General features: G+C 45.2%; 1 protein-coding gene across 3 annotated transcripts in view; it reads right to left on the minus strand.

Annotated features, from left to right (window-relative positions):
• The window catches only part of CRACDL (CRACD like), a 220950-nt gene that overhangs the window by 30191 nt on the left and 177040 nt on the right, over window positions 1-13719 (minus strand). For all 3 annotated transcript variants that reach the window (XR_004539898.1, XM_033948955.1, XM_033948956.1), the window contains exon 7: window positions 12060-12290. Coding sequence is in view for 2 of the 3 variants with exons in the window: in XM_033948955.1 (XP_033804846.1) it covers window positions 12060-12290 (231 nt within the window). In the remaining variant the exon portion in view is untranslated. The remainder of the gene's footprint in view (window positions 1-12059; window positions 12291-13719) is intronic.

Below are 13719 nucleotides of genomic sequence, written 5' to 3' on the forward strand. Positions count from 1 at the left end.
AGTTAGTCCACTCCACTCAACTGGTTCACACACTGAGTGGGTCTTTGGGTGTTGTTTTGGGATCTCTTCCAGTGGTTTATCTCCTTCTGGTCCAAGGAAGGAAACTTTGTTATCCTTAGCATTGACCTACAGAATATGTTTGTAACAGCGCTGCTTGTGTGGCATTAGGCTATGTAGTGATCGAAAGAAAAAAACAGACCTTTGCACATTTTTGCACTATATGGTGGGTGTATGAGGAGATTCACATTTCCTGCACAGCTAAGTCCATGTGAAGTTACCTTGTGCTGTATTTGACATCTAGCAAGATCTCTGTTTGAAAGGAAAGATCTAAACTTAAAAATGAAGTGGCCAGAAGTTATGGTAAAAGCAGATAGTGTAGCTGGTTTTAAGAAAGATTTGGACAAATTCCTGGAGGAAAAGTCCATAATCTGTTATTAAGACATGGGGGAAGTGTCTGCTTGCCCTGGATCGGTAGCATGGAATGTTGCTACTCTTTGGGTTTTGACCAGGTATTAGTGTCCTGGATTGGCTACCATGAGAATGGGCTACTGGGCATGATGGACCATTGGTCTGACCCAGTTAGGCTATTCTTATGTTATGTTCTCATCTGTAGGGGCCTTTGTTTTCACTTCTTATTTTAATGTATTTTTTTTCTGGGAACTTATCAGTGTTTTTTATAATGGGAACAAAAATGGAAGAGAATTAATGTGTGTGGGATGAGGGGGTAACTAATTTCTTCAGCTAAATAATTCAATCCACTTCAAACAGACATAGGAGAACTCACGCACCATTCACACACCCTCCAACCAAAAACGTCAAAAGAAAAAAAACTGTTCGACAACCTCCTAGCCATTCGAGCTGCAACACTCGACCCCCAACCCTACAACCAATTGACATCGACCACAGACTGCAAAACCTTTAAAAAGAAATAAAAACCCTTCTATTCAAAAAACACATAAAACCGAACTAACACAATCAGAACTGTCCCAAGCATCACCTGCAACTACTCCATATGTACTTCTGATGTCATGACAATTCAGACATAATTTATGTTATGTTATGTTTGGAATATAAGAAAATTTTCACTGCCTGTTTCTATTCTGACCATTTATTCTGTTTCATGGTCATTACAAAAAATATTTTTTTACATAGGGGGGGGTGTCAAAATATGATGGGCCCCGGGTGCCACATACCCTAGGTACGCCACTGGGTAGAGGAATCCACAGTTACAGCAGACGACCTAGCCAATTTCTTCAACTCAAAAATAATAAAATCAAGACTTGCTCTACCAAGCACTCAAGACTCCCATTGGAACTACATCATCCCCCAGGAACCAAACATATCTAAAGCCGATATGAGTTGGTCCAACATCAAGGAAACTGATTGGCAAACATTCAGCAAATTCTACAACAAATACGCCAAATCATATTGCAGACTGGACCCCTGCCCCCCAAATGTGATGAAATCGGCCCCTATCAATTTCAAAGCTCAACTACTAAACTGGATCAACCTACAACTATCCACTGGCAAATTCCCAGAAGACTTGGGTCAAATTGTTATAACTCCTATAAAAAAAGAACAAAAAAGAAACACCCAACAACATTTCCAATTTCAGACCTGTCGCAAACATCCCTCTGGCAGCCAAATTAATGGAAGGCCTTGTAAATGCTGAACTAAATACCTATCTAGACAAATTCAACCTACTGCACAATAACCAATCTGGTTTCAGACCCGGCTTCAGCACTGAAACCATAATGGCCTCTCTCCTAAACCATCTACATTCCCTTCTCAGTCAAGGCTCCAGTGCTATGATTCTCCAACTGGACCTAAGCTGTGCCTTCGATCTAGTTGACCACACTATCCTGCTGAACTGTCTTGAATCATTAGGCATCACAGGAAGCACTTACAACTAGTTCCAAGGATTCCTCGAACTCAGATCCTATCAGGTATTCAAAAAAGACAAATTCTCCTTCAGCTGGAATAACAACTGCGGACTACCCCAGGGCTCTCCGTTATGTCCGACCCTATTCAACATCTACCTCATCTCACTGGGACACCTGCTACAAAACCTAAATCTCAACTTCCACATCTAGGCTGACGACATCACTGTTGTGCTACCACTATCCGGTCTGTCGCCAGACTTCATTAATCTCATATCCTATACCCTAAATCAGATAGAGCTTTGGATGAAGGTCTTCAAACTAAAACTGAACACAGACAAAACTAAATTCTTCCTGGCATCTCCCAATGAAAAGATAAATGACAACACGATTCACGTGAATGGCCAAGATTATGAAATTGACCAAACTATAAAAATACTAGGAGTCACCCTTGACAGACACCTAACCCTGGAAAAGCATACAGACCTAATGTTCAAAAAAAGTATTTCAGCCCTATGGAAGCTCCGCACCATCAAAAAATTCTTCGATGAATCATCCTTTCAATTACTTGTACAATCATCCATCTTGAGCACGCTAGACTACTGCAACATCATATACCTGGGAGCCTATAAGAAGACACTCCACAAGCTAAGACTAATCCAAAACACCGCTGTCCGACTCATCTTTGGATTAAAAAAATGGGAACATATCACCCCATACTTCCAAATACTCCACTGGTTGCCAGTGGAATCCAGAATACTCTTCAAGCTTGCCTGCATCAGCTACAAAGCGGTCTTTGGGATGCTACCAACTTACCTCGCCTCCCAATTCCTCCTCAAGTACGCCAATAAGAACTCTCGCAGAATAAATCTCTTTAATTACCCATCTCTAAAATCATGTCACTACAAGAGGTTCCTTGACAGAATGCTATCGTTCCAGGCAGCCAAACTGAACACATGGCTCATAAAACCCATATTCGAGGCCGCGTCGTACGCTGACTTCAGAAAATCTCTGAAGACCTGTCTCTTTAACACTATCTGAGTTCCCTTCCATTGACAATTCTGTATCCCTGTAAGTGCTTTCTCTTCCCATTACCCCTCTTACCCCATTGCATGTATATTGTTGTAAACCTCTCTTTCTCATTTCATGCTTCTTCTTGTAAACTGCCCCTAACTCATGTATCCTGTTGTAAACCGCTCCATACTTCTGTATCCTGTTGTAATCATTTGCTGCTTGTTGCAAACATCTCATACTCTCATTGCATGTATCTTCTTGCAAACCGCTCTGAACTTATGTATCTTGTTTTTAAACCGCTCTGAACTTATGTATCTTGTTGTAAACTTTTGTTTCTTGTCGTAATCATCGCATACTCTCATTGCATGAATCTTGCTGTAAACTGCTTTGAACTTATGGTATAGCGGTATATAAGAAATAAAATTATTATTATTATTATTATTATATATTAGGGCTCCTTTCAAACCCCTGCAATCATTGACCTCAAATCTGATTTGGGCATAATTTTTATAAAACATTTTCCATGTGTTACTTTTGAAGAAGGACTCAAAACATTGTGCTGTTGAGTATGCATGTTGACAAAATGGCATCTATTTACAGGTACACCATGTATAGGCATTTCCATAGGCATAGCTTGGATGTAACAGGGGCAAAGTTACAATATGTGTGCCAATTTGATACAATACATGAACACATGCACACATTTATACCTTATTTGGTCAAGTGTGAATCTATAAGAATATGAATGTTACTGGGGTAGTTTTGGATACTATAAGACTATAAGTATTATGTTGCCTTTATAAAATAGGTGCCAAGTAATAAAATTATCCTACATGTATCACCATTGTGCAATGACAGACTACTTCTCCCTCCCCACTCCCCAGAAAAAATGAATGTTATTCTCAGTGGCGTACCAAGGGGGGGGCGGGAGGGGCGGTCCGCCACGGGTGCCAGCCCTGAAGGGGTGCTCCCGGCCTTGCCGTTCAGTCCCCCCACACCCCCGAAGGACCGCTCGCCCCACTGACCTTCCTGCACCACCTGTGAAGCAGCAAGCAGCAGGATCGCGAGGTCAGCTATCCCTGAGCTGCTTGGGCGCTGCTTCCTGTGCCGCGGTCCCGCCCCTCCTCTGATGTCAGAGGAGGGGCAGGAACGCGGCGCAGGAAGCAGCGCCTAAGCAGCGCAGGGATAGCTGACGTCGCGATCCTGCTGCGGCTGCTTCATAGGTGGTGCAGGAAGGTCAGTGGGGCGAGCGGTCCTTCGGGGGTGGTGGGGACTGAACGGCAAGGCCGGGAGCATAGGTAGTGCTGCTTCATAGGTGGTGCAGGGAGGCCATGGGGGCGAGCGGTCCTTCAGGGTGGGGCGGGTGGGCAGGCAGGCAGGCATTCAAGGGGGAGGGGGGTGACAGGCAGGCAGGCCTTCAAGGGGGGGGACAGGCCTTCGGGGGGGTGTGCAGACCTTCAAGGGGGAAGGATAGGCCTTCAAGGGGGGGGGGGGCAGGCAGGCCTTCAAGGGGGGACAGGTCTACAAGGGGGGACAGGTCTACAAGGGGGTGGGCAGGCCTACAAGGGGGTGGGACAGGCCTTAAGGGGGGGTGCAGGCCTTCAGGGGGGGTGCAGGACTTCAGGGGGGGTGCAGGCCTTCAAGGGGGGACAGGCCTTCAAGGGGGGACAGGCAGGCAGGCCTTCAAGGGGGGGACAGGCCTACAAGGGGGGGGGGAACAGGCCTACAAGGGGGTGGGACAGGCCTTCAAGGGGGGGACAGGCCTTCAAGGGGGGGACAGGCCTTCAGGGGGGTGCAGGCCTTTGGGGGGGGTGCAGACCTTCAAGGGGGGGGACAGGCCTTCAAGGGGGGGACAGGCAGGCAGGACTTCAAGGTGGGGGGACAGGCCTACAAGGGGGAGGGACAGGCCTTCAAGGGGGGGACCGGCCTACAAGGGGGTGGGACAGGCCTTCAAGGGGGGTGCAGGCCTTCAAGGGGGGACAGGCCTTTGGGGGGGACCCTGGTTTAGAAGTACACGGAGGGAAGGGGGTGTTCAAAGAGACGTGCATATGCCAAACTTTGGGGGGGGGGGGGATGAAGAAATAATGGGTCTGAAAATAGAGGAGAGGGAGAGAAATGATGGACCATGAGATTTAGGGAGGGAAGGAACTGAAAGGGAGAGAAATTGGACACAAGGGATGGTGTGGAGGAGGGATAGAGATACTGGATAGGAGGGTAATTGGGAATAGAAAGGGAGAGATGGTGGACTCTGGGGTGGTGGGGAAGGAGGGAGAGATGCCGGATGAAAGGGTAGTTAAGAAAAGGTGGATCTGTGGATGGAGATGAAAAAAAGGAAAGATACCAGACTTCCTGGGGAGGGAAGGGAAATGGAAAGGGAGGACAGAGTTGGCAGATGGATGGTTAGCACGCAGAAAGAAGAAAGAAGGAGACCCTGGCAAGCAAGTTATCAGAAGAAAACCAGAGCCTTGGACCAACAAGATTTGAAATATAACCAGACAATAAAAGGTAGAAAAATTAATTTTATTTTCTGTTTTGTGATTATAATATGTCAGATTTGAAATGTGTATCCTGACAGAGCTGGTGTTGGACTGCAAACGTGAGCTAGGATTTAACAGAGAGAGGAAAAGTCCTTTTTGTTTCTTTATTTTATTTACACCACAGCGCCAGTGTGGTTAGGAGAAGCCAAAGGGGGTGAAAAAGCTATAAAACCCACCAGGAGTTTTGAAAAAAATCACCCAACTGGGCAGGAAAATCGAATTGAAAAACCAATTCAATAGGCTGAATCGAATCGAAATTTTTTTTCCTGAATCTGGCAGCATTAGTTTGCGCTACTGTCTTAGACTTTAGGACCTGGGATTGGGGAGAGATGGCATCCTCAGTACTTTATAATGCAAGTGAAACGAGGATTTGGTCAGACTTTTGAAGGGTCTGCAGAAAAAAAATATTGTATAGGCCGGGGACATGAAACAGCAGGAAATGGGAACTTTTCTTCCTTCTATTTTTGTGAATGGAAAGGCTGAGGATGTCAGAGAGTTCAGTTAAAATATGTGCTTTATAAGAAAATATAATAATGTGTTTTATAAAGTTTATAGCATAGCTGGCCTACCCAGTGAGGTGTTTCTAGTGGTGGTGGTGGCAGCGTGTCAATGTGTTGAGAGGAAGAGGTGGTCTGGGAAATTCTGCTGAGCAAACTCCGGGCCCATTTCCACCCCCCAGTTAGTCCACTCCACTCAATTGGTTCACACACTGAGTGGGTCTTTGGGTGTTGTGTTGGGATCTCTTCCAGTGGTTTATCAGTATCTCCTTCTGGTCCAAGGAAGGAAACTTTGTTATCCTTAGCATTGACCTACAGAATATGTTTGTAACAGCGCTGCTTGTGTGGCATTAGGCTATGTAGTGATCGAAAGAAAAAAACAGACCTTTGCACATTTTTGCACTATATGGTGGGTGTATGAGGAGATTCACATTTCCTGCACAGCTAAGTCCATGTGAAGTTACCTTGTGCTGTATTTGACATCTAGCAAGGTCTCTGTTTGAAAGGAAAGATCTAAACTTAAAAATGAAGTGGCCAGAAGTTATGGTAAAAGCAGATAGTGTAGCTGGTTTTAAGAAAGATTTGGACAAATTCCTGGAGGAAAAGTCCATAATCTGTTATTAAGACATGGGGGAAGAGTCTGCTTGCCCTGGATCGGTAGCATGGAATGTTGCTACTCTTTGGGTTTTGACCAGGTGTTAGTATTCTGGATTGGCTACCATGAGAATGGGCTACTGGGCATGATGGACCATTGGTCTGACCCAGTTAGGCTATTCTTATGTTATGTTCTCATCTGTAGACTACTGGCAGCCAATGTGAGGAAGGAGATCGAGAGGGCTTTAAACTGAGGAGAGAGGGAAAGCCGACAGCTGATCAGATGTTGACGCTTCGGACAACAGTATCCAGAACAGATGCTGAACGGGCTGACTGCAAGGAGGAAGTAGAGAGACCGGTGAATCTTATGATCAGACAGCGAGGGAAACACCAGGTAAAGGGAGCTTGCTGGGAGGAGACTAAGGGGCATGGAGACACAGGGGGACTGGGTGGCACGAGGGCGAAAACTGAGGGCAATATAGGGGTGCCACAAGGCGAGGGGGATCAAATGGAGGCTCAAGGGATGATAGCCCAGGAGGGGGCCGGTAGGGCTAGAAAACCCAGAGGAAAAGCGGGGGAGTGGGGTGGCGGAAATGTGGGGAAACCGAAAGCTACGAGGGTAAAGGCTGAGGGCAAAGCAGAAGCACAGGGAACAGGAGAACTGTCCGAAATTCAAGGGGAGGCGGCCCAGGTAAATACGGAGGTGGAGGAAAAACGACGGGACCTGCGGTGCTTATACGCAAATGCAAGAAGCCTCATGGCCAAGATGGGTGAACTAGAGGTCGTAGCCAAGGGGGAGGACCTGGATATAATTGGAATTACAGAAACATGGTGGACAGAGGAGAATCAATGGGATGTGGCGCTGCCGGGGTACAAGCTCTACAGGAGGGGGGAGGCATAGCACTATATATAAAGGACTCTATCTACTCGGTCAGGATGGATATGGCAAAGAAGGCAGAGGGGCTGGAATCGCTATGGGTCAAATTGCCGGGAAACAAGGGTCCAGGCATAAAACTGGGGCTGTACTATCGCCCACCTGGTACGCCGGAGGAAATCGGACACGACTTGGAAGCTGAACTGAGACAAGAATGCAGGACTGGAAGTGTAACAGTGATGGGGGACTTCAACTACCCGGGGATTGACTGGAGTATGGGTCACTCCAACTACACTAGGGAAACAGGATTTGTAGAAGCTGTGAGGGACTGCTTCATGGAGCAACTAGTCAGGGAACCGACGCGAGGGAGTGCTACTCTTGACCTCATCCTAAACGGATTAGGGGGGCCTGCAAGAGGGGTAGAAGTGGGAGGACCACTAGGCAACAGTGACCACAACGCGATCCGATTCACATTAGAAAGGGGGACACCCACAGTAAGGAGGACCGCAACAACTGCGCTCAACTTCAGGAAAGGGAACTATGTTGCTATGAGGGAAATGGTGGGGAGGAAGCTCAAAAACATCCTTAGGATGGAGACTGTAGGAAGCGCCTGGACCCTATTCAGGGACACCCTGCAGGAAGCACAAAGAATGTACGTCCCAAGTTTCAGGAAAGGCGGCAAGAACAAGCGGTCAAAGGACCCGGTTTGGATCTCAACAGAAGTAAAGAGGGCAATAAACGACAAGAAAGTGTCCTTCCGGAGATGGAAAAAGGACCCAACGGAGGAAAATCACCAGGCGCACAGGAAATGCCAAAAGGAATGCCACTGAGAGGTTAGAAAAGCAAAAGGGAAATACGAAGAGGGGCTGGCCAGGGAGGCGAAAAACTTCAAGGCATTCTTCAGTTACGTAAAGGGGAAGCGACCAGCGAGAGAGGAGGTGGGGCCGTTGGACGATGGGGATAGGAAGGGAGTGATTAAGGAGGATAAAGAGGTAGCTGAGAGGTTGAACACGTTCTTCTCGTCGGTTTTCACGAGAGAAGACACATCTAATATACCGGACTCAGAGGAGCTCATGAGTGGGGAACAGGCTGAAAAATTAGAACACATAGAGGTAAGTAAGGAGGATGTCCTCAAGCAGATAGACAGGTTAAAATGCAGCAAATCGCTGGGTCCGGACGGGATCCACCCAAGGGTTCTGAAAGAACTAAGACAAGAAATAGCGGGCACAATCCAGCATGTTTGCAACCTATCCTTGAAAACTGGAGAGGTACCAGAGGACTGGAAATTGGCAAATGTCACACCTATCTTCAAGAAGGGATCGAGGGGTGACCCCGGGAACTACAGGCCGGTGAGCCTGACTTCAATTATAGGGAAGATGGTGGAAGCTATGATCAAGGACGGTATTTGCAAGCACATCGAGAGATATGGCCTACTGAGAACAAGCCAGCATGGATTCTGTAAGGGAAGGTCATGCTTAACGAACCTTCTGTACTTCTTTGAGGGAATAAGCAGTCGGGTGGACAATGGGGAACCTATAGACATCATTTACCTTGATTTTCAAAAGGTTTTCGACAAGGTGCCACATGAAAGGCTGCTTAGGAAGCTGTGGAACCACGGGGTAGGAGGGGATGTGCACAGATGGATCGAGCACTGGTTGTCGGGTAGACTGCAGAGGGTCGGAGTAAAGGGACAATACTCTGACTGGCGGGGAGTCACGAGCGGTGTGCCACAGGGATCGGTGCTGGGGCCGTTACTCTTCAACATATTTATCAATGACCTGGAAAAGGAGGCAAAGTGCGAGGTTATAAAATTTGCAGACGATACCAAACTGTGCGGCAGAGTTAGGTCCAGGGAGGAGTGTGAGGACCTGCAAAGAGACCTGGACAAGCTGGAAGACTGGGCAAACAAATGGCAAATGCGCTTTAACGTGGAAAAATGCAAGGTCATGCATATAAGGAAAAATAACCCGTTGTTCAACTACAAATTGGGGGGGGCATTGTTGGGAGACAGCAGTCTTGAGAGAGACTTGGGTGTGCTGGTGGATGCATCACTGAAGCCATCTGCACAGTGCGCAGCAGCCTCGAAAAAAGCCAACAGGATGCTGGGCATCATAAAGAGGGGCATAACAACCAGGACGCGGGAAGTCATCATGCCATTGTATCGAGCGATGGTGCGTCCACATCTGGAATACTGCGTTCAATATTGGTCGCCGTACCTCAAGAAGGACATGGCGGTACTTGAGAGAGTCCAAAGGAGAGCAACGAAACTGGTAAGAGGGCTGGAACACTGCCCATACGCCGAGAGGTTGGATAGGCTGGGGCTCTTCTCTCTGGAAAAAAGGAGGCTCAGGGGAGATATGATAGAGACCTTCAAGATCATGAGGGGCATAGAGAGGGTGGATAGGGACAGATTCTTCAGGCTGAAGGGGTCAACAGGCACGAGGGGGCATTCGGAGAAACTGAAGGGAGATAGGTTCAGAACAAATGCAAGGAAGTTTTTTTTCACCCAAAGGGTCGTGGACACTTGGAATGCACTACCGGAGGAAGTGATCAGGCAGAGTACAGTACAAGGATTCAAACAGGGATTGGACGGATTCCTGAGGGATAGGGGGATCGTGGGATACTGAGAGAGGTTCTGGGATGTAACACAGGTATAGAAAGCTAACCAGGTAATAAGTATAGAAATCCAACCAGGTCGTGCATGTGCAAGACCGGAGGGTTAGGACTTCGATGGGAAGATAGGACTCAATGGGAAACCAAGGTGGCAAGGGGGCCCCTTCTGGTGACTCAGACAGGCCGTGACCTGTTCGGGCCGCCGCGGGAGCGGACTGCTGGGCGTGATGGACCTATGATCTGACCCGGCGGAGGCACTGCTTATGTTCTTATGTAGGGGCCTTTGTTTTCACTTCTTATTTTAATGTATTTTTTTTCTGGGAACTTATCAGTGTTTTTTATAATGGGAACAAAAATGGAAGAGAATTAATGTGTGTGGGATGAGGGGGTAACTAATTTCTTCAGCTAAATAATTCAATCCACTTCAAACAGACATAGGAGAACTCACGCACCATTCACACACCCTCCAACCAAAAACGTCAAAAGAAAAAAACTGTTCGACAACCTCCTAGCCATTCGAGCTGCAACACTCGACCCCCAACCCTACAACCAATTGACATCGACCACATACTGCAAAACCTTCAGAAAGAAATAAAAACCCTTCTATTCAAAAAACACATAAAACCGAACTAACACAATCAGAACTGTCCCAAGCATCACCTGCAACTACTTCATATGTACTTCTGATGTCATGACAATTCAGACATAATTTATGTTATGTTATGTTAGGAATATAAGAAAATTTTCACTGCCTGTTTCTATTCTGACCATTTATTCCATTTCATGGTCATTACAAAAAATATTTTTTTACCTTGGGGTGGGGGTGTCAAAAAATGATGGGCCCCGGGTGCCACATACCCTAGGTACACCACTGGTTATTCTACCAGAGAGTGAAAGGTCTTATCTGGGATCAAGCTTAACTCTTTCTGCATAGCTGGCTCTTTTTGTATTTTTATTCATGTTGATTATGAAAAGTATACAGCATATAGGAGCCTATTTATTAACATGCAATGTAAGATTTTACAGTTATTATGAGCTAATGGCCAAATTCAATGTGCAGTAATGGCAAAACCTCTGCATTATGTAACTATTGGGGGCATTCTCAACAACAGCCTGTCATTCAGTTAAACAGAAAAAGACTTAGCCACCTGTTAATTAATTGGCAGATAATGTGATGCAGTTAGCTAGACTTATGCAGTAGCGTAGTGGTGTACCAAGGGGGGTGCAGTCTGTCCTGGCTGCAAGCCCTAAGGGGGTGCACACCCGGCACACAAACCTCCTGCCACTTTCCCATACCAGCAGCAGAGACAGTAAACTTTAAATGTAGCCTCTGCAGGACTTTCCTGCAGATCCCGGTCCAACGTCACTTCCTTGTTCCAGAGCAAAGCCGGCAGCCACAGGGAGATGCAGGAAGGTCCCGTGATGGCTGCATTTAAGTTTACAGCTGATACGGGAAAACAGCAGTGGGAAGGTGAAAGGGCACAATACTCGATGAAATTGGGGTGGAGGGAAAGAAGGGGGCACTTTTCTGTAACCTGGACATGCCAAGTACTAGGTCTAAATAACAATGTCCATCTTTTTAGACATAGACATCCTTTCCCCTTCTATGATCAGAATTGGATGATCATAATTTGGATGTTACAGTCATTTATGTGCATATTTATTGTACTCAATAAATTACATGCTTCTCTCAGGCATTTATATCACTTCTAAGACTGGTGTATGACCCTAAATTATAGGCATGCATCTCACTTATTAACCTAGTATTCTATAAAGGAAAGTAGTTGCCTACTTTTTTGTTGTACAATAGGCCCCACATATGTACCCTTTTACAGAATTTATCCCCTAGGAGACTTTCTGCTTTAATGTAGCAGCCTTCAAAATTATACTGTAAATACCTCTGTATCTACTTAATAATACATTTTATACAAGTAAAATAAACATGACTATAAATCCAGCCATTGCAATATGAGTTCTCTCATCATTTTATAATAGTAGAAGCAACAACAAATTATTTAAAAAAAAGATGAAAAAGAAGAAAGCACATTACTAAAGAAAGTCTTCTCGTATTGTTGGTTCTCTGGTGGCGTGGCTTTATGGAAAGCCTGTGCTTGGCTGCAGAACTATCGAGACAGGCAAATAATTGAGGAGGTGTATCAAAGTCAGCTGGAGGTGAAATGTTGTCATCAAGTGTTCTGGTACACACAGTTCTAGCACAGGTTAGTCCAGGTAATGGCTGATATTCTGGAGAGAGAGGTCTAGATGAAGGACCCGAAGAGATCTAAAATAAACAGAAAGCCTTTACTGACAGTAGAAAGACCCAGCAGTGCTGACAAGTTGTATTATCAAGTGCATCAGAGTTTGCAGGGGTAAGAATTACAAATATTTTAAGTACACTCTATTGTTACAAGATTTCATACATCTCTTCATGGGGTTGTTATTCAAAGCTCGGTTATCTGCTGATATTCAGCAGTACTTAAACGCTAAACTGAAAGCCAACTATTTTGTGGGCGGTCTGGGGGCAGTCACCACTTATACAGTTAAATGCTGATATTCAGTATTTAACTGCATAAGTGGCTAAACTGGACCAGATAAAACACAGTCCTATCCTTATATGGTGTCGTTTAGGTGTTTAAAGGCTGAATATTGCCATTTAACTACATAAAAGACAGCTGTCTAGATAAGCCTGGATATTCAAAGCCAGTGCATGGACATGGCCTGGCAATGGACACCCAAGGATAATTTTGCTGGCAGTTAAAAAAAACAACAAACCAATCACCACTGCAAGCTAAATATCTATCCCCAAATAAAAAGAAAGCAATCATAGCAACACACACTGAGAAAAAAAAAAAGATACCATGTTTCTGAGTTACGACATTTTTTGCATCTTTCAAATTATATATTAATTGATGCATTTGAATTTCTTGTGTATTTCAATACGACCCATTATACACATATTCACTTTGAAATTATTTCTGCTAGGAATTCATTTTTAATTTCTTTCTAATGTAACATCCTGGGATGCACAAGACTTCTCAGCAGTTTCTCACAGGTTTTGCATCCTCATTTGGGAAACCTGTAGGCTCTTTTCATCTCAATCAAATCAATATGGACTCTGGAGAACCCACTGAAGTCATCATCCCTGTCACAGACTATAAAGATTTTACTCCCCTTGTAACTCACAGACATCCTTCGCTTACTGTGCATATGTACACTATCAAGCAAAACAGCCTGTAAATGTTATTACACAGCACCAGTCTCTTCTCCCCTACCCCTAACACATATACTTTTCATCCACAACAAAAACCATGTAATGCATCATATAGGACACAAATTGATCCTGTCTCAGGAAATTAGAAAATTTATCCTCTTCCTTCTAATTTGTCAGGGAAAGAAACTATTATCCAGAGCAGAGAAGCTTCCAGATCCTGCATTAGCTCTTCTAAGCCTTTAAACAGGCAAACATAAAATATATATAATTAGAATAAGTATTACACAAAGGGGCTTATTGTTTGTTTCTTTGAAAACTATAAACTTTCTCAAATCCCTTTACTGGGTACTTAGCTGAGGTTGCTGAAATGATCTTCAAAAGCAAGCAGTATCAGGTTCTGATACGTTTTGCTAGACCGGCTTCTTCAGAAACCCCACAATAAACTTTTAATTGTAACAAGTGATCATCTTCCTCATACTTTGCTGATCTCACTTCCTTT

The sequence above is a fragment of the Geotrypetes seraphini genome, chromosome 6, assembly GCF_902459505.1.
Source record: "Geotrypetes seraphini chromosome 6, aGeoSer1.1, whole genome shotgun sequence".
Taxonomy (NCBI): Eukaryota; Metazoa; Chordata; class Amphibia; order Gymnophiona; family Dermophiidae; genus Geotrypetes; species Geotrypetes seraphini.